The following is a 19172-nucleotide window of genomic DNA, read 5'->3' as shown; positions in this document are numbered from 1 at the left end:
CATGAATGATTATAGCCTAAATATTTCTTCTCTTTATTTAGCTATATATCACATAAATAAACATAAATACCGGTAATTCACAAATTACACTTTTTATTAATAACTTTAGGAAAGGATTAAAGCGAAATTAAAGCGATAGTGTTACCCCTATTTCGTGAAAAAAAACAAAAATTATTTCGTTTTCGCGAAATCGAACATAAATTATTGCGAAAAAATCATGCCTCTAGTTATATGTAATTAGGAACCTTAAGACACTGTAGTTTGTATATATCACATGTAAGATGGTTTGGCATAACTGCGGGCTTCATAGCCTGAGCCACGCCATATAAAATAAGTCAATAAATAATAATAATTTTTCTCTCTGAATGAAATTCCTCTTTTCTATGTTGTAGGTAAAATATTACAAAAATGTAGCCTAATTTTATTTTTTAAATGTTATGTTTCATAGCAGTTACGGAGTGTTTAATAATTTATTTAATCTCTTTGGCAGTATACCTATAACCGGCACGGCGAATGTGTGATCTCCGTCTGGTATAAAGGAAACAACGTGTCTGGATCTCTTAGACATCGCATAATGTTCAACACTATGATCAGCTGCAGGGAACAACCACCGCATATGCAGCGTAAGTAATAATACTAATTTATTCTTGCCTGTCAGATAGAAAACAGTTTGTAACGTACTTTCAAACAAAATCTTTTGTGTATATTGTTATTCCGGTGTACCGCAAGGTTCCAACTTAGGACCTCTTTTTCAGACCTAAACAAACATTGTTATTAAACATTCAGGTTGTCTATTATATGCTGATGATTTAAAATTATACACAACTCTTACTACTGTACTTGTGAAGATTCGTTGAAACTGCGGAATCTCCGTCAGTCTGCCTCTGAGCTACTGTGAGACCTCGTTGGAAAGTTAGTTTATAGTAGCTTTTGTCAACTGTTGAGAGACTGATAGACTACAGCCCGATGAATTAGGAAGTTTCAAAGATCTGAATGAGGCATTAGATGTTTTATAGGATATTTGATTCAGTAATGGAGAGAAATGTACCTAAATGAAAATGTTTCAAGAAAACAACGTATCCATATTGGTTTGCAAAGGAAATTACACTCATGTTCATAACAACCAGAACACCTTGAAAGACTAGTGATAGGAAGTTCATATTCACAGGACATGTGCATTAGTATGTTCTGAATAAATAATTATTTACCATTTGAACCATGTCGGCCCTCAAGTTCAAGGTCCACATCGATATCTCGGCGCACCACCACAGACTGATGAAATGTGCCTGCGGCTCTCGTTGTCGCTATAAACCAAAGGTAATGGATCAATGTCACTTGAGCAGACGTGCAGGATGCCTCGCAGGCGTAGGCGAGAACCGTACCGTCAAATGAGTGAGTTTGAAAGAGGACGCATTATTGGCATGAGAGAACGTGAGGCATCCATCCGGGAAATTGCTCCTCGTGTAGGACGAAGTGTGTCGGCAGTGCAACGGGTGTGTACAGAATGGTTCACAGAAGGCTGTGGAACAAGACGCGATGGGTCTGGTCGTACCACACAGACCACCTCCCGAGAAGGTCGGCACCTCATCCGAATGGCATTGCAGGACAGATCTGCGTCCTCCTCGGCTCTGGCTCAACAGTGGAACAGTGTAACACATCGTACACTATCAGGAGTGACAGTCCGTCGGCGTTTATTACGGTCTAAGTTACCGGCGCATCGTCCACTTCTCCGCCTACCCTTGACTAATGTGCATAAACATGCTAGACTGCAATGGTATATGGAACGAGGAACGACGTCAATGGAGACAGGAATGGCAATAGATAGTATTTTCAGACGAATCCAGGTTCTGTTTGTTTGAAAATGATTGCCGCATTTTGGTTCGCCGCAGACAGGGTGAGAGGTGTCATATTGACTGCATTTTCAGAAGGCATACAACACCAACTCAAGGCCTTATGGTGTGGGGTGCTATTGGTTACAACCACAAATCACAGTTGGTGCGTGTCCAGGTCCAGGGCACTGTGGCCAGTCTGACGTACGTGAATGGCATCCTGCGACCCGTAGCTATACCCTTTCTGCACGACACCCCAGAGGCCATAATATTTCAGCAGAACAATGCGCGACCACATGTTGCTGCACGAACACGTGCCTTCTTGTTGGCACAGGATGTCAGACTGATTCCCTGGCCCGCCCGATCACCGGACCTGTCACCAATCGAAAATGTATGGGATATAGTGAAACGACGGATGCGGCTCTGTGACCCAATGCCACCCACCAAAGATGAACTGTGGAATCAGATGAACGCGGCATGGGTGGCTATACTCCAGGACGCTATTCGCGCCTTATACGCGTCGATGCCATCACGCATGGAACAAGTTATCAGTGTCCATGGAGGACCCAGTAACTATTAGGCAACATTACACATGCTGAACCTAGTTCACGGAAATCCTAATCGCTTCTGCAGAACATACTAACGAACGTGTCCTGTGAATATGAACTTCCTATCTCTTGTCTTTCAAGTGTTCTGTTTTTTATGAACATGATACAACTGAAGGAGTATGTTTACCGAGGGAACGTTAAAAATTTTCCGAATTTTTTAAATATAAATATAGTATTAGAAGAGAAACTAAAGCATGTATTGGTAAGGTATATGAATAATATGTTTTAGAATCAGAATACATTAATTTTGTAATTGTAGAGAGGAAACCAATACTCTTTAAAATACAATACAATGAAGTTTAATGGAGCTATTTTTAATAATAGTTAAGAGATTGCTGACAGCATTCTCCATTTTTTAAAGGAGTATATTTTCAACCGGTACCTTGTTATCTATTATACAATCGGATATTTTTCCTGAGATTTTGCCCGTTTTTAATATTGGTGAAAAACGAGTATTCAAAAGTAGTAAAAAAACTGAAGCCTAGTAAATCAATAGCGCCGATGGTATACCGCTATATGTAACTTATTGAAAAGTTGTGCTGAAGTAGTAAAAAACATTTATGACTTTAATTCTAAAAACACAAATCTTTCCTGACATTTGGAAACTAAGTAGGGTTTTTGTCCGGTCCTTAAATCAGGGGATAACATTATACAATTACCGCTCGAACAAAGGTATTTAACAAAATCATATTCTGTACGATTTTCAGACAAATTAAATACTACATCTCCCCTCATCAACATGGCTTTTATGCAGGAGATCCACTGTAACTAAACTTACAATCTTTACTCAAGATATCTCTAATGCACCGAACAGTCAAATATAATTATGATCCATATAGATTTTTCAAAAGCGCTTGGTAGACTGGATCATAATATATTGTTACACAAACTGTCGAATTATGGATTATCATACTCGTTACTGACCCTAGTTTCTTCTCACCTATCAGGTAGAAAAACAGTTCGTAACGGTACTTCTAAATCAAATCTTTTGTGTATGTTGTTGATGCCAGTGTACCGCAAGGTTCAAACTTAGGACCTACTTTTTCAGGTCTAAACAAATAGTATTGTTATTAAACATTCAGATTGTCTCTTATATGCTGATGATTTAAAATTATACACACCTATTACTACTGTACTTGTAAAGATTCGTTGACACTGCGGAGTAATATTGATAATATTTATGAATAAAATAATGCTATTTGCTTTACGTCCCACTAACTACTTTTATGGTTTTCTGAGACGCCGAGGTGCCGGAATTTAGTCCCACAGAAATTCTTTTACGTACCAGTAAATCTACCGGTACGAGGCTAACGTATTTGAACACCTTTACATATCACAGGACTGAGCCAGGATCGAACCCAACAATATTTATATTTTGAGCATCAACAATAAAATGCAGTTTAATATGACAAAAATGCTTCAGTATTACATTACTATGGAAAATAACAGCAATTTTATTTTAAAATGAATAATATAACTCTTCGGAATATAAACTTAGTAAATGATCTAGGGCGAATAATGCAAACTGCAATTTATTACAATTGCACATTGAAAAGATCGTTAATGAAGGATACATAATACGAAACTTTTGAGAACAAAAAATCATACGTACATCGACCACCATAATACATTTGTTCGAAGCAAAGTTGAATATGGATGTGCTGTGTGAAATCCGTGTTATCAGTATTAAAGTTCAGAAGAAATGTCTTCTTTACTACAGAAATCTATCAAAAATGCTTTAGCTGTGTTCAAGTAAAGGATTGAAGATCGGATTGGTTTGAAACCAGAAGAGGAGTCCAGCAGGGAAGTGCCCTGTCACCACTCCTGTTCATCATCGTCATGGATCGGATCATAAAATCTACCAAACAACATTGCAAAGAGTCTAACACTCTAATATTTGTAGATAATGTCCTGATCTAGGGAGAAAAATAAGCAGAAGTACAGGAGAAACTAAATCTTTAGAAAGACAAGATTAATTAATATGGACTAAACATAAGTGAAACAAAAACTGTTGAAAAGACTGTAACAGGAAAAGCAGAGTTTAAAATATTTTCCTGAAGGGAATTCTGTTACAATTTGTTTCTAACTTCAAATACCTTGGACGTGTCATTTCAAAAGATAACACCTTAAACCAAAAAATACGTAATAGGACTCGGAAAGCTTCTCATTTTATTTTCAAGTGCGAAATCTACTATGGGATGATAAAATAACACCACCATCATCATCATCATCTTGAGCAGTTCTCCACCACAGACTGGGTCTGCTTGCAACATCAGTAAATCAATCAATCAATACTGATATGCATTTAGGACAGTCGCCCAGGTGGCAGATTCCCTATCTGTTGTTTTCCTAGCCTTTTCTTAAATGATTTCAAAGACATTGGACATTTATTGAACATCTTCCTTGGTAAGTTATTCCAGCCCCTAACTCCCCTTCCTATAAATGAACATTTGCCCCAATTTGTCCCCTTAAATTCCAACTTTATCTTCATATTGTGATCTTTTCTACTTTTAAAGACGCCACTCAAACCTGGTCATCTACTATCATTCCACGCCATCTCTCCGCTGACAGCTCGGAACATACCACTTAGTCGACCAGGTCGTCTTTTTTTCCCAATTCTTCCCAGTCCAAACTTTGTAATATTTTTGTAACGCTATTCATTTTTCGGAAATCACCCAGAACAAATCGAGCTGCTTTTCTCTGGATTTTTTCCAGTTCTTGAATCAAGTAATCTTGGTGAGGGTCCCATATACTGGAACCATACTCTAGTTGGTGTCTTAACAGGGATTTATATGCCCTCTCCTGTACATCCTTACCACAACCCCTAAGCACCCTCATAACCATGTGCAGAGATCTGTACCCTTTATTTACAATCCCATTTATGTGTTTACCCCAATGAAGATCTTCCCTTATATTAACACCTAGATACTTACAATGATCTCCAGAAGGAACTTTCACACCATTAACGCAGTAATTAACACTGAGAGGACTTTTCCTATCTGTGAAACTCACAACCTGACTTTTAACCCCGTTTTTCATCATACCATTGCCTGCTGTCTATCTCACAACATTATCGGGGTCATGTTGCAGTTGCTTGCAATATTGTAACTTATTTATTACTCTATACAGAATAACATCATCCGCAAAAGGCCTTACCTCTGATTCCACTCCTTTACTCATATCATTGATATATATAAGAAAACATACAGGTACAATAATACTGCCTGGAGGAGTTCCCCTCTCAATTATTACAGGGTCAGATAAAGCTTCGCCTACTCTAATTCTCTGAGATCTATTTTCTAGAAATATAGCAACTCATTCAGGCACTCGTTTGTATAGTCCAATTGCACTCATTTTTGCCAGTAGTCTCCTATGATCCACTATATCAAATGTTTTAGACAGGTCAATCGCGATACAGTCCATTTGACCTCCTGAATCCAAGATATCTGCTATATCTTTCTGGAATCCTACAAGTTGAGCTTCATAAGCCTCTCCATCGTTTTCTGTCCATCCACCGCTTATCTTCTGTCTCTGTAGTTCAGGTCCCACCTCTTGCCTCGATGCTCTTCTTTACATCTTTCAACCATCTGTCCCTCGATCTTCCTCTAGGTCTCCTTCCATTTAACTCTATTTCTAAATCTTTCTTCATATCCTTTCTTCTCCGATTTTCTTAACATGTCCGTACTACTGCAGGCTTGATTTTTCTCTTGTCCTGTAGGGGTACATCATTGAACATTTCCCGAACTCTCTCATTTCTTAGTCTGTCCATTCTTGTTAAATCTACTCAACACCTTTGAAACTTCATTTCCACTGCTTCTATTCTACTTTTATCCCTCTTCATCATCCACGTTTCTGATCCACACATCAAAATTGGCACAAAATAAGTCTTGTAGATAATTCCGTCACATCTCTGTGGTACAGCCCTGTTCCATATAATTTCTCCCACACTCTTAAAGAATCCATTTGCACACCTTCCTCTTTCATTGATTTCCATCCTGTTTCCTCCATTTTTTTCAGTTACACTTCCCAGGTATTTAAAGCTTTCAGCTCTTTTCAATTGCTCCCCTCCTAATGTCATGCCATTGTATGCTCGGTTCTTGTTTCGCGTCGTTACCAGCACGCAAAATTGACCATGGTTCATACCTACTTCATTCCAACTATCACCTATGGACTCGAGACATGTATCCTGCATAACAAGGCTAATAGTGAAATCCAGTCAACAGAAAATGGAATTCATCACAACAATGAACCAAAAGACATTGGAAGACAAGATCAGAAATGAAGCAAACCGGAATTAGGCTGGCATCAAAATACCTGTCACCAAGCTTTTATGAAGACGCAGGCTACAATGGTTACTACATGTTATGAGGATGGATAGACAGAGAACAGCAAGGAATTACTTTGACAGAGAAATTAATGGGGAGAGGCCAGTAGGGAGGCCAAGGAGTAGATGGATAGACACAGGGAAATCGGAGGTCAGCAAGAAGAATGCCATTTGGGAGGACACAGAGGAACAGAAACTATACTTTGACAGGAAGAAGTGGTGAGCGCTGGTGCACAACACTACATCCGGGAAACTGGAACTGGAAAATGATGATAATGATGATGATAAAAATCATGAAAGAGTCTCCTATAGAAACATACTCCAGGAAGTTAAATCCTCCAACATTAATCAAAGAGAAGTATATTTTTTAATGGTGTGTGTCCTCTGAAGAGGTCTGGGGCAGGTCTTACGATTTGACTCCGTATGGCCGATCTACACGTCTGTGAAGATAGGACCCTTTCTATGATAAATTTTAATGATGAAGACGGCACACACTCCCAGCCCCCCCCCCTCTAACCATCGGAATTAAACAATGAAATTTAAAATCCCCGACCCGGCCGGGTCGGGGATTAGCCATGGAGACAGACTAAAGAGAAGTTAACCAGCAAGTATTTCCATGAGTTATAAAATATTAAATGATATAATAGATGATAGCGAATTGCTTGTTAAAGTGAACTTCAGTGCAAAATGAACTAATTCGAGGACACGGCAACCATTCTACAGTAGACGTTCCACGTCCGCCAATCAAAAAATTCACCACTGGTTAGAATATGTGAACGGTTTAATAAAATAGCCTTAAATGTTAATGATATTGATTTTGCAATACCAATTCGCGAAATTCTGTTTCAATTAGTTTACACATATGTACCAAATTTGTAAGTTTCTCTGTCGTTAATATTAAGCTGGTCTTACTAAATTTGCAGTAATTGTTAACAGAGTATCAGTCCGCCTCTGTGGTGTAGTGGTTAGTGTGTTTAGCTGCCAACCCCGGAGGCCCAGGTTCGATTCCAGGCTCTGCCACGAAATTTGAAAAGTGATACGAGGGCTGGAATGGGGTCCACTCAGCCGCGGGAGGTCAAATGAGTAGAGGTGGGTTCGCCTCCCATCTCAGCCATCCTCGAAGTGGTTTTTCGTGGTTTCCCACTTTCGCCTTGGGCAAATGCCGGGATACCTAACTTAAAGCCACGGCCGTTTCCTTCCCTCTTCCTTGTCTATGCCTTCCAATCTTCCCATCCACTCACAAGGCCCCTGTTCAGCATAGCAGGTGGTGCCGCCTTGGCGAGGTACTGGTCATACTCTCCAGTTGTATCCCCGACCCAATGTCTCACGCTCCAGGACACTGCCCTTGAGGCGATAGAGGTGGAACCCCTTGCTGAGTCCGAGTGAAAAGCCAACCTGGAGGGTAAACAGATTAAGAAAGAAAGAACATTTGTGGCCTATATACCTCCCCTCAAAATACACTGCCTTTATTTCGTTAAGTATTTCTGTTTACTGCAGTTTCGTTTTTTATTTTTATTTTACTAAATACAATTGACAGCACCAGTCCAACTAACGGAAATATATTCACCACCCTGCCATGCTTTCACTAACGCTATCCATATTTTTTGGTACGAGGGCTGTACATAAAATAGTGACAATATTGATAGAATTAGAACGCAATATTCTATGAACTGACAAGTACAATTGCATCACATTCCTTCAATATAGTCTTCCGCAAAGACTACTACCTTTTGCCAGATATTGCGAAGTCGTTAGTGTCCGCTGGCAAGGCGTCCTCTTTTGACGACCGCGACAGAGCGCTCTACTACCAGGTCAGCATATCGGTGGCCTCGGAGAGATCCTTTCAACTTCGGAAACAGGTCGAAGTCACAAGGACTCAACACGATAGGGCGATCGTCCCGCAATAAACGTGGACGTTTGCACCACATAGCCGGACACAGATGTCACTCCAGAAATCGGCAATACTAGTCACTGCCAACGGTTTGTTCTTCAGGCACAGCATGCGTAAGGATAACACCCTCGTAGTCGTATGTCACAATCAGCATTAACTTCACCCGACTGTGTTCCTGTCGAAATTTCTCTGGACGTGGTGAACCTGGGTGAAACTGTTTCTTCGATGGACGTTTTAATTCAGGCTCGTAGGCTGGTGCCCACGTCACAACATTGTTGACAATACGCTGCAGAAATGTATCTCTATCATTGCGGTATTTTTCCAGTGGATGTCAGCCAGTGCATACCGGTGCCATTTCTGTACGTCGGTGAGATGATATGGAAACCAACGGGACGCAATTTTCCTTTTGTTAAGACATTTCGTCATTATGTCACACCGTTTAATGACTGAGACCAACTTTTACGGATAATTCCCCGACAGTCCATCAATGGTCTACGGAAACACCACCACTCACGACTGGGGTTGGGCACTATGTCCCTGTTTCGGCACTCTGTGCCGGTGCACAGTTATGTTCTGCTGTTCCGGAACACGGAGCGTCATATTTTCCGAAACATTCTCAAGCGAGACCTAAACAGTGACTCGCTATCCCGTCAGAAGCGTCACTGTGCACTGCCCTTCGCCCACTAGCTGACTGTCGATACCGGCAGTGTGCCGCCATGTGCTGGAGTGTTCCGTGTTCCTTCGTATCCTCTTTGTTCTGTGAGTTCCTTTGCACCGGCAACTGGCCTTCGGTACATGCGGATAACTTAATGTGTTCTGTTTTGTAAGTGTTTTCATTGAAGCCTAGTAATACCGTACGAAAGACGGTAGACTTTGAATAATGTCGCACCGGAGTCCTGTTTACGACTTTTTTTTACTAGAATAAAACCGGACAGAGTGAAATGCAATTTATGTTCTTCTATTTTGTCTGCAAAGTGATCTTTAAACGGCACAATGACGAGACATTTGAAACTTAAACATCCCACAATATTTTCGTGTTCTGCTTTTATAGTTTTATTTTTAATCTCCTGTTCCGCTTGTATATAGCGTTTAATTTTTATCTTTGTGTTTTGATTCTATGGGTTATTTTTTTATTTTCGTGTTCCGCTTGTATATTGTGTACGTAGAGTACTGACGAATGTTTCTTCAACTGTGCGAGTATATTTTTAATTGGTGAAAATAACATTGTGACATTTGTGAACACATCTACTGCCAGTGAAATTGTGACAGGTGTATTTCAGAATGAATGGAAAACATTCTTATCCTAAAAAACAACATTTAGACATGATTTTCTGGGTGCCTATTTCAGAGTTCCGACTGCTTTTCCACGTGCCGTGAAGTTTTATCTTGGCTCTAATTACTCACAATATAGGCTGATCCATTCAACCGGTGAAAATATCCTTGGGCTACTTACTTTTAAACACATGTACTGCCATTGTGACCGTGTTGTGTGTATTTCATATTGACCGAAAAAACTTCACCTAAAAACAGCCTTTAAACGTTATTATTTGGCGTGAATTTCAGTTTTCCGACTGTTCCTTCACGTTCCGTGCAACTTTACGGTGGCCGTAACTACACACAGCACGTCCGGTACAGCAGCACATTCCTGCCTGACACGGAGCATGTCATATTGCCTCACGAAGTTCTATCTACTGCGCAGTCAGTCTCGTGTCCAGTGTGCCGTGTGCCGGCACGCTGTACCGAAACATTCCACCTCAAACTCATGTTCCGGAACAAACGGCTGTTCTGATCTGCCCAACCCTAATCACGGCGTCCTGGACGGCCGACCTGTACGGTGCAAAACACGATTTTAATCCACGAACGCTGATCACCTTTTGAAAATATGCTTTAGAGCGGTAAAGTCGACACTCTTCACTTCAACGCCACACATCGACAACAGCGCCACCTGACCGATCTTCAGCGGGTGTCTGGACTACGTTTCCAGAACTTTATTCACAGCCCTCGTATAAAAATGGCACGGATGTAACACATTATGTTTTCCAGACATGACCGTGTATAGAAATTATACTACTGCTCCGTGTCTGATTCGTTGGCTGAATGGTCAGCGTACTGACCTTCGGTTCAGAGGGTCCCGGGTTCAATTCCCAGTAGGGTCGGGGATTTTAACCTTCATTGGTTAATTCCAAAGGCTGGGTGTTTGTGCTGTCCCCAACATCCCTGCAGCTCTCATACCACACATGACACTACCTTCCACCACAATAACACGCTGGCCCACCCTCATCGGAGGGTCTGCCTTACAAGGGCTGCACACGGCTAGAAATAACCACACGAAATTAATTAAAATTATTTACTTTTCCGTTACTTCCACAAAAACACGACGGGTTCCGTACGTTTATAGACAGAAACACCTGCCTAATTCCATGTCTCCATAACTGATTTAATCTAGCAGAAACGGAACAAAATATTGGCCATCGTAATATACCGTAGGCCAGTGGTATTTAAAGTGTTATGCGGGGGTTCGTCTCAAGTGGTACGCAAATTTATAGTAGCTCCTAAATGTTTTCCATGAGCAATCCAGAAAAGAGTTGAGCTAGCTCATTTTCAGTAAAATCTTATAAGAGATCACCGAGGCTTATCCTGTGCGGAATGGAGAGAGGCCATCAAGATGCCAGCGAAAGTGTGCGGCGTTCGCTCCGTGCCGGGAAGGTCCCAGGGCAACATCCTCTGTCGGTGTTGCCACAGAGAGCACGAAACTCTTGCCCATGTTCTGGGTGCCTGTCCTCACGGGGAGGTGTTGAGAAATTCCCACCTTCATTCAAACGGCACATGATCGCCACCTCGCTGAGGGATCACAGTTTCACGGTGCACGAAAGTTTTCTGGCCTAACTACCGGTGGGTGTAACAGGCGTATTGACATGATAGCCTTTCAATCAGATATCAATCAAGGATTAATCTTAGATCAAACAGTACGCCTCGAGTCGTACGTTGACCAGGCCGAAGAGGTGGACGCCGAGAAGAAGTCGATTTACCAGCGAACAGCGAATTACTATAGACAAATATCACCTAGACAACTTCTCCGTTCATGGACTCATGATCGGAGCTCGAGGCACAATCCCTAAATTTCTCGTACAGCTATGGGATTGTCTCGGTCTCAACCGGACACGACTTCACGACATGGCTATCGCCGCAATACGAGGTCCAATAACCATACTCCGCAATCAACTGTATAACATTTGAAGAACCATACATCATGCCACATTCCAAATTTATTCCTGAGCCTTGTGTTGGTTATTTCTATCTGGCGCACTAGCAAACTCACCAATGACTTAGAAGACAAAATGCTATGTAATCCTTGTGGCAACCACCTCATGGGGGAAGTTGTATTAATCAAATCAATCAAATCATGATAATAATTTTAGGGAAAACTTTTGTGTACGTGTACTGATTTAGCGGTGACGAAGATATTTTTGTAGTAGATTCTTTTCTTTGTCACAACATTTTATTGTTCAGCAAATTCGAATGTGTTCTTCATCGCTCACCACGCCTCCTCCGTAATTTTCTAACGCCTCGCCCGGGGGGCGGGGAGCCCCCAGGCTGAGAACCTTTGCTCTAGAGCGGGGCCTCTCAGGATTCATGCAAGCACTTGCACGGTGCAAAAGACGACTTCGCTTGGTTGACCAGAGTGCAGATCCCCACTCCTCGATTTGGAGCAATAGAGCTGTCTCTCTTTTTCTCCACGCCTGCCTCGCTCGCTCCGCCTGTCTCCCTCTTCCTCACTTGCTCCGTGGCGCACCAAATCCAAGCCGAGTTGAGCCGAGCTTCGCCGAGTAGCCCAGAGACGAAGCGTTGGTCCGAGCTGAACCAAGTGGGACCGATGCACTGTGTACAGGAACTCTGCGCCTCAGTTTGCACGCGTGAGATTTTGGGCGTTTGAGAAGCCCTGCTCTAGAGTATGATATGAGGCCTCTTTGATAAAAAAAATCCTTCCGTATGTCTCTCAGTCATGGCAGTCAATCAATGCTTCACATCACAGGTTGGACGGTTGCTGGGTAACATCACGTCACACATTTTGTATCGCTAATGCCAGACGATACCCAGCCACAAGACATAATTATGTCAACTGTTCCTCATCTGCAGCCGAAGCAGTGTCCAGAACGTGAATCAGCCGGCAGCTGGATTAGAATTTTAACACTGGGCGAGTTGGCCGTGCGCGTAGAGGCGCGCGGCTGTGAGCTTGCATCCGGGAGATAGTAGGTTCGAATCCCACTATCGGCAGCCCTGAAGATGGTTTTCCGTGGTTTCCCATTTTCACACCAGGCAAATGCTGGGACTGTACCTTAATTAAGGCCACGGCCGCTTCCTTCCAACTCCTAGGCCTTTCCTACCCCAACGTCGCCATAAAACCTATCTGCGTCGGTGCGACGTAAAGCCCCTAGCAAAAAAAAAAAAAAAAAAAAAAAAAAAAGGAATTTTAACATACTAGGGGACCCGTGCAAGAAATCTCGCCTGTTCATAAAGTATGTGGTGGAGTAGCCCCCAGGCGAACTAAGGAATACACAAATCATTACAATATTAGACAGTTTTACTTGCCACTTAATGGAATATTTGACTTTTAACATTTCCACTTGAACGGAAGCAAATGCAATTGCATTATTGTACTGGCGAAAGTTCCGGAGGTAATTTTTGGTTTTAATATCATTATTTTCTTAACTGATAATTACATCATACTATAGTGACATAAAGCAGGCGTCCGAGCGGCCAAAATGTGAAGTGGACAGCAATGATGGCGCGTATTTTCCTAGAGCAACAGTATTTGCAAATCGCACACTTTGTACAATTTTTATACTAATTTTTTAAAGAAATTATCGATATTTACGAAATGAGAGTGCAATTCATCACTGCTAATGTCTATTTTCTTTCTTTTGAATGCTCCTTTGTCACGATTTGTTACTTGTGAGAGCCGCAGAAGGGATCTATACTACTAAAATAATATATATGATCAGTATAGTGGTAAGCAGAAACGTTTCGGAAAGAAGAAGAAGAAGAAGAAGAAGTGTAGTGGTTCCTGTTTTGTAATCATCATAATAATCACCATGAGGAGTCACTCGCTATTTGGACTTCGACCGCCTCCTAAACGATTAAAATCAAGAAAGAGCTTCCTCAACATCTGTACCACTTTAAACAAATCACCAGCAACACCACGCCGAAGTAGAATACAACACCTTTCAGAGTGGATAGTAGCACCTCCTGGACGTCATCTGGGTTACTTGGAGGTCACTTAATCGTTTGAGGAGTGGTACTGGAGGTTCTAGGAACAACCTCAAGAGGGGTGGGGGGATTTAGAAAAACAGACAGAAATTTACGATTGTGGGGAAATACAAACTACCCCACACATGTACTGTATGCCCTTCAAGACCTCGTTTAAGCAACCAAAGAGGGAATTGCTGTCGCCGATTATTGGACTGACTCAGTGTGACCACACAAATTCTATATCTGTAAAGTGCTGTGCCGTGTATTTTGTGTAATGTAATGCATATTTGTATTAATGTATATTTGTACTCTTCATATTGTATTAACGCTCTGGCACGAAATACTAATAATAACCATCATCATAATCATCTCTCATCTCTCATTACGATATTTCAGTCACCGATATCGGACATACCTGAAAGGGATTAAGACCCTAACATTGTACAGTATTTGAACGTTCAAGTGTACGATTGTCTTTTGTTGCAGAGTTCTACGATTTGAGTGAGGTGACTACATGTCCTTCGCTAGATATGGATCCTCTGGACAAATGTGAACCGGTTAACTGCCACATGAAATACGATGGCTACAGGAATTACTACAACTCCAAACTTCGCATCTGTCAGCCTGTACCGATCTGTATCGCCAACCCGAACAAGGAACTACCGGACGTGGTGAGTCTCTACAACTCTCTTATCTGAAAATTTCTTAAAAGGGTTGGGATGTTCAGAGGATGCCATACTTCTTAGGTCTTCCTTTTTGGCTATTTGTTGGAATTTAAGGAGGAATAGAACGTTTCCAAATAATGTAGCGTTATATGACAATGTTGAGGGGAGAAATACTGATCCACAAAACATGTTATCACTCAGAACGAAAATTCGTTGATATATTTCATGCAATCCTGAACATTTCTGGGCAGGGTTCTAAGCTGAAATATTATCACATAGCGGTTTTTCTAGGGGCAACGACGATATTTAGACTTATTTTATAGGGAAAATTATTTATTTATATATTTAACACTTTGAAGACGAGCGCTGTGCGCCGTACGTCGATGTTAATGTTCCGTGTGGAACGAGCGACGTACGCCGTACGGCGTTGAGTTCTAGTGCTTATATATCCGCTTCAGCATACTACAAACTTTACCAGAGTGCTGGAAGTCATTCTGCAGTGCTTGTAGTTCATTAAAAACATCAGTTAGCGGCCCATCATCGGAACCTAATTCTGTTTTGATACTAAGTTGGTTCTACTGAAGCAGCTTCATAGCCGCATGGTCTCGTGCTGCCAACGACTAGAGCCCACTTCCAAAATTAATGCATATTTTTTTCATTTCTCAACGATGAGTATGTATGTTGTGTTTCATAAATGTGGTATGTGTGAATACGTAACTTTTCATGTTTTTAATATGCATTGTGGAAATGTCAAAAACTGAAAGTAGAAAAATGTTTTTAATTTATTTAAAAGTTAGTGGTTTTGCTCCAATCCTGAAAAAAAAAGGTATGCATATGTAGCTCAAACGTTGCTGAATCCAAAATAGGTTTGTGACTGTAAGTAAGTTTGTCAGATATTTTTGTACAAAAATGTGAAAACGCACTAAAATGCTCAGTCCACGGCGTAAGATCTAACTTCACCTGCTCAGTCTTCAATGTGTAACGACCAAATTGGAGCACTTAAATCAAACCGTATACATCTAAAGTCTTCAAGGAATGAACTGGAAATTTAGCTTTCATCATCTTCCTCCTCTCCCAAAACTTCTTCATTTTTTTCCGACCTGACTGCCCTTTCTCCATCAGTAATGACATTTTTCGTTGCGAAATTTTTACTATAAGTCTTATATGTTTGTTCTTCAGAATCCTTTTCTCTTCCCTATTTGCAATTTGTTGCATTGCAATATTCAACTCTTCGAAATCATCTTGGACTTCTTTGAACCAATATTATGGTTTGTCTTACGTTTCCAAAAGTAGTTAAACAACTGTTTCAGCAACCTGGTTTAATCGATGACAGAAGAAAGGCCATTCTACTTTCTGGTAGATGGGGGCTTCATTCATGCCATTCCTAACCCGGTCAAATGACTGGAAACCGGTCGTGGATTTTCATTCATTGACTCATTTTCCCGGTGTACAACTGCATTGGGCAACAATGTCCATTTATGAACGTAGGTTTTCGTGGCTCATTGTATTAAAATAAATAAATAAATAAATAAATAAATAAATAAATAAATAAATAAATAAATAAATAAATAAATAAATAAATAAAATTAACTGGACTAAAACCACTTATTTATTACTAAAACAAAGCAAATTTATTATTTTAAAAAACCGAGATTTCCGCCAATTTACATAGGTCTTCGTCAGGGCATGTGGTTTCCACCTTCTTTCAACAGTTTCTATTATCGTTGTCAGAAGCAGAACTTCATATGCCCTGATGAAGGCCAATGTAATTTTGCGGAATAAATAGGCTTTGTTTAGTAATAAGTGGCTTTAATCCAGTTAATCTATATATATATATATATATATATATAAAAGTCATTGTATGTATGTGGGTGGGTGGGTGGGTGGGTGGGTGGGTTTGTACCACATCTCCTCCAAATCATTGGAGCGATTTCAACCAAATTTGATACACGTATGACTTGGTATCAGGAGACAAACCGCGTAGGGGTAAGACATCCCAAACACCCCTGGGGGCGGGGGGGGGCGAGGGGGGTCATATATAAAAATAAATGAAAATAGTGTCGAATCCATACTTTTCGGGGTCGCTGAGATGAATAGTGACACTCCAATTTTTTTAAAGTCCAAGTTCAGCCCCCCTTTGTGGTGGTGGCGAGGGGGGAGTGATATATACAAATAATCGAAAATAATGTCGAATACATAGTTTTCGGGGTCGCCAAAGTGAATAGCGACACTCCGTATTTTCAGTATCAGGAGACAAACCACGTGGGGGTAAGACACGCTAGGAACCCTTAGGGGCGGGGGGCGAGGGGGGTCATAAATAAAAATAAACGAAAATAGTGTCGAATCCATACTTTTCGGGGTCGCTGAGATGAATAGTGACACTCCGATATTTTTAAAAGTTCCAAGTTCAGCCCCCTTTCGGGTGGGGGCGAGGGGGGAGTGATATATACAAATAATCGAAAATAGTGTCAAATACATAGTTTTCGGGGTCGCCAAAGTGAATAGCGACACTCCGGATTTTTGGTATCAGGAGACAAACCACGTGGGGGTAAGACACCCCAGGAAACCTTAGCGGCGGGGGGGGGGCGAGGGGGGTCATATATAAAAATAAATGAAAATAGTGTCGAATCCATACTTTTCGGGGTCGCTGAGATGAATAGTGACACTCCAATTTTTTAAAGTCCAAGTTCAGCCCCTTTGGGGTGGGGGCGAGGGGGTAGTGATATATACAAATAATCGAAAATAATGTCGAATACATAGTTTTCGGGGTCGCCAAAGTGAATAGCGACGCTCAGGATTTTCAGTATCAGGAGACAAACCACGTGGGGGTAAGACACACCAGGAACCCTTAGCGGCGGGGGGCGAGGGGGGTCATATAAAAAAATAAATGAAAATAGTGTCGAATCCATACTTTTCGGGGTCGCTGAGATGAATAGTGACACTCCAATTTTTTTAAAGTCCAAGTTCAGCCCCTTTGGGGTGGGGGCGAGGGGGGAGCGATATATATAAATAATCGGAAATAGTGTCGAATACATAGTTTTCCGGGTCGCCAAAGTGAATAGCGACAATCCGGATTTTCAGTATCAGGAGACAAACCACGTGGGGGTAAGACACGCCAGGAACCCTTATGGGCGGGGGGCGAGGGGGTCATAAATAAAAATAAACGAAAATAGTGTCGAATCCACACTTTTCGGGGTCGCTGAGATGAATAGTGACACTCCGATTTTTTTAAAAGTACAAGTTCAGCCCCCTTTTAGGGTGGGGGCGAGGGGGTAGTGATATATACAAATAATCGAAAATAGTGTCAAATACATAATTTTCGGGGTCGCCAAACTGAATAGCGACGCTCCGGATTTTTGGTATCAGGAGACAAACCACGTGGGGGTAAGACACCCCAGGAACCCTTAGGGGCGGGGGTGAGGGGGGTCATATATAAAAATACGAAAATAGTGTCGAATCCATACTTTTCGGGGTCGCTGAGATGAATAGTTCTACTCCGAATTTTTAAAAGTCCAAGTTCAGCCCCTTTTGTGGTGGGGGCGAGGGGGGGGAGTGATATATACACATTATCGAAAATAGTGTCGAGTCCATACTTTTCGTGGTCGCTTAGGTGAATAGTGACAACACGGGAATTTTTAAATTCCAAGTTCAGCCCCCTTTAGGGTGGGGGACAAGGGGGGAGTGATGTATAAAAATAATCGAAAAGAATGTCAAGTACTCTTCGGGGTCGCTGAGATGAATACTGACACTCCGGATTTTTACTATCAGGAGACAAACCACGTGGGGGTAGGGCACCCCTGGAACCCATAGGGGCGGGGGGCGAAGGGGTGCGATATAAAAATCATCGAAAGTAGTGTCGAATGCATCCTTTTGGGGTCGGTTAGATGAATAGTGACACCCCGGGATTTTTTAAAGTCCAAGTTCATCCCCCTTTGGGGCGGGGAGCAAGGGGGGTGAGATATAAAAATAATAGTATTTAGTGTCAAATATACAGTTTTCGGGGTCGCCGAGGTGAATAGTAACACTCCGGAATTTTAATATCGGGAGACAAACCACGTGGGAATAAGACACCCCAGGAACCATTAGGGGTGGGGGCGGGGGGCTTGAGATATGAAAATCATCAAAGTAGTGTGGAATACATACTTTTTGGGGTTGCTGAGATGAATAGTGACACTCCAATTTTTTAAAGTCCAAGTTCAGACCCTTTGGCGTTGGGGCGAGGGGGAAGTGATATATACATGTAATCGAAAATTGTGTCGAATACGTAGTTTTCGGGGTGGCCAAAGTGAATAGCGACACTCCGGATTTTTAGTATCAGGAGACAAACCACGTGGGGATAAGACACCCCAGGAACCATTAGGGGCAAGGGGGGTCATATATAAAAATAAACGAAAATAGAGTCGAATCCATACTTTTCAGGGTCGCTTAGATGAACAGTGACATCCCGGGAAATTCTTAATTTCAAGTTCAGCCCCCTTTAGGGTGGGGGGCAAGGGGAGTGATATATAAAAATAATCGTAATTAGTGTCGAATCCACAGTTTTTAGGGTCGCTGAGGTGAATAGTGGCACTCTGGACTTTTAAAGTCCAAATTAAGGCCCCTTTT

At 41.6% G+C, this 19172-nt stretch overlaps 1 protein-coding gene across 1 annotated transcript in view; it reads left to right on the top strand.

Moving 5' to 3' along the window:
* LOC136884744 (uncharacterized) overlaps nucleotides 1-19172 on the top strand; it is a 133811-nt gene that overhangs the window by 80127 nt on the left and 34512 nt on the right. The window contains exons 5-6 of the mRNA XM_068230017.1: nucleotides 491-623; nucleotides 14389-14573. Coding sequence (XP_068086118.1) covers nucleotides 491-623; nucleotides 14389-14573 — 318 coding nt within the window. The remainder of the gene's footprint in view (nucleotides 1-490; nucleotides 624-14388; nucleotides 14574-19172) is intronic.

Source organism: Anabrus simplex, chromosome 13 (genome assembly GCF_040414725.1).
Source record: "Anabrus simplex isolate iqAnaSimp1 chromosome 13, ASM4041472v1, whole genome shotgun sequence".
Lineage (NCBI taxonomy): Eukaryota > Metazoa > Arthropoda > Insecta > Orthoptera > Tettigoniidae > Anabrus > Anabrus simplex.
This window is presented reverse-complemented; position numbering and strand designations above follow the sequence as displayed.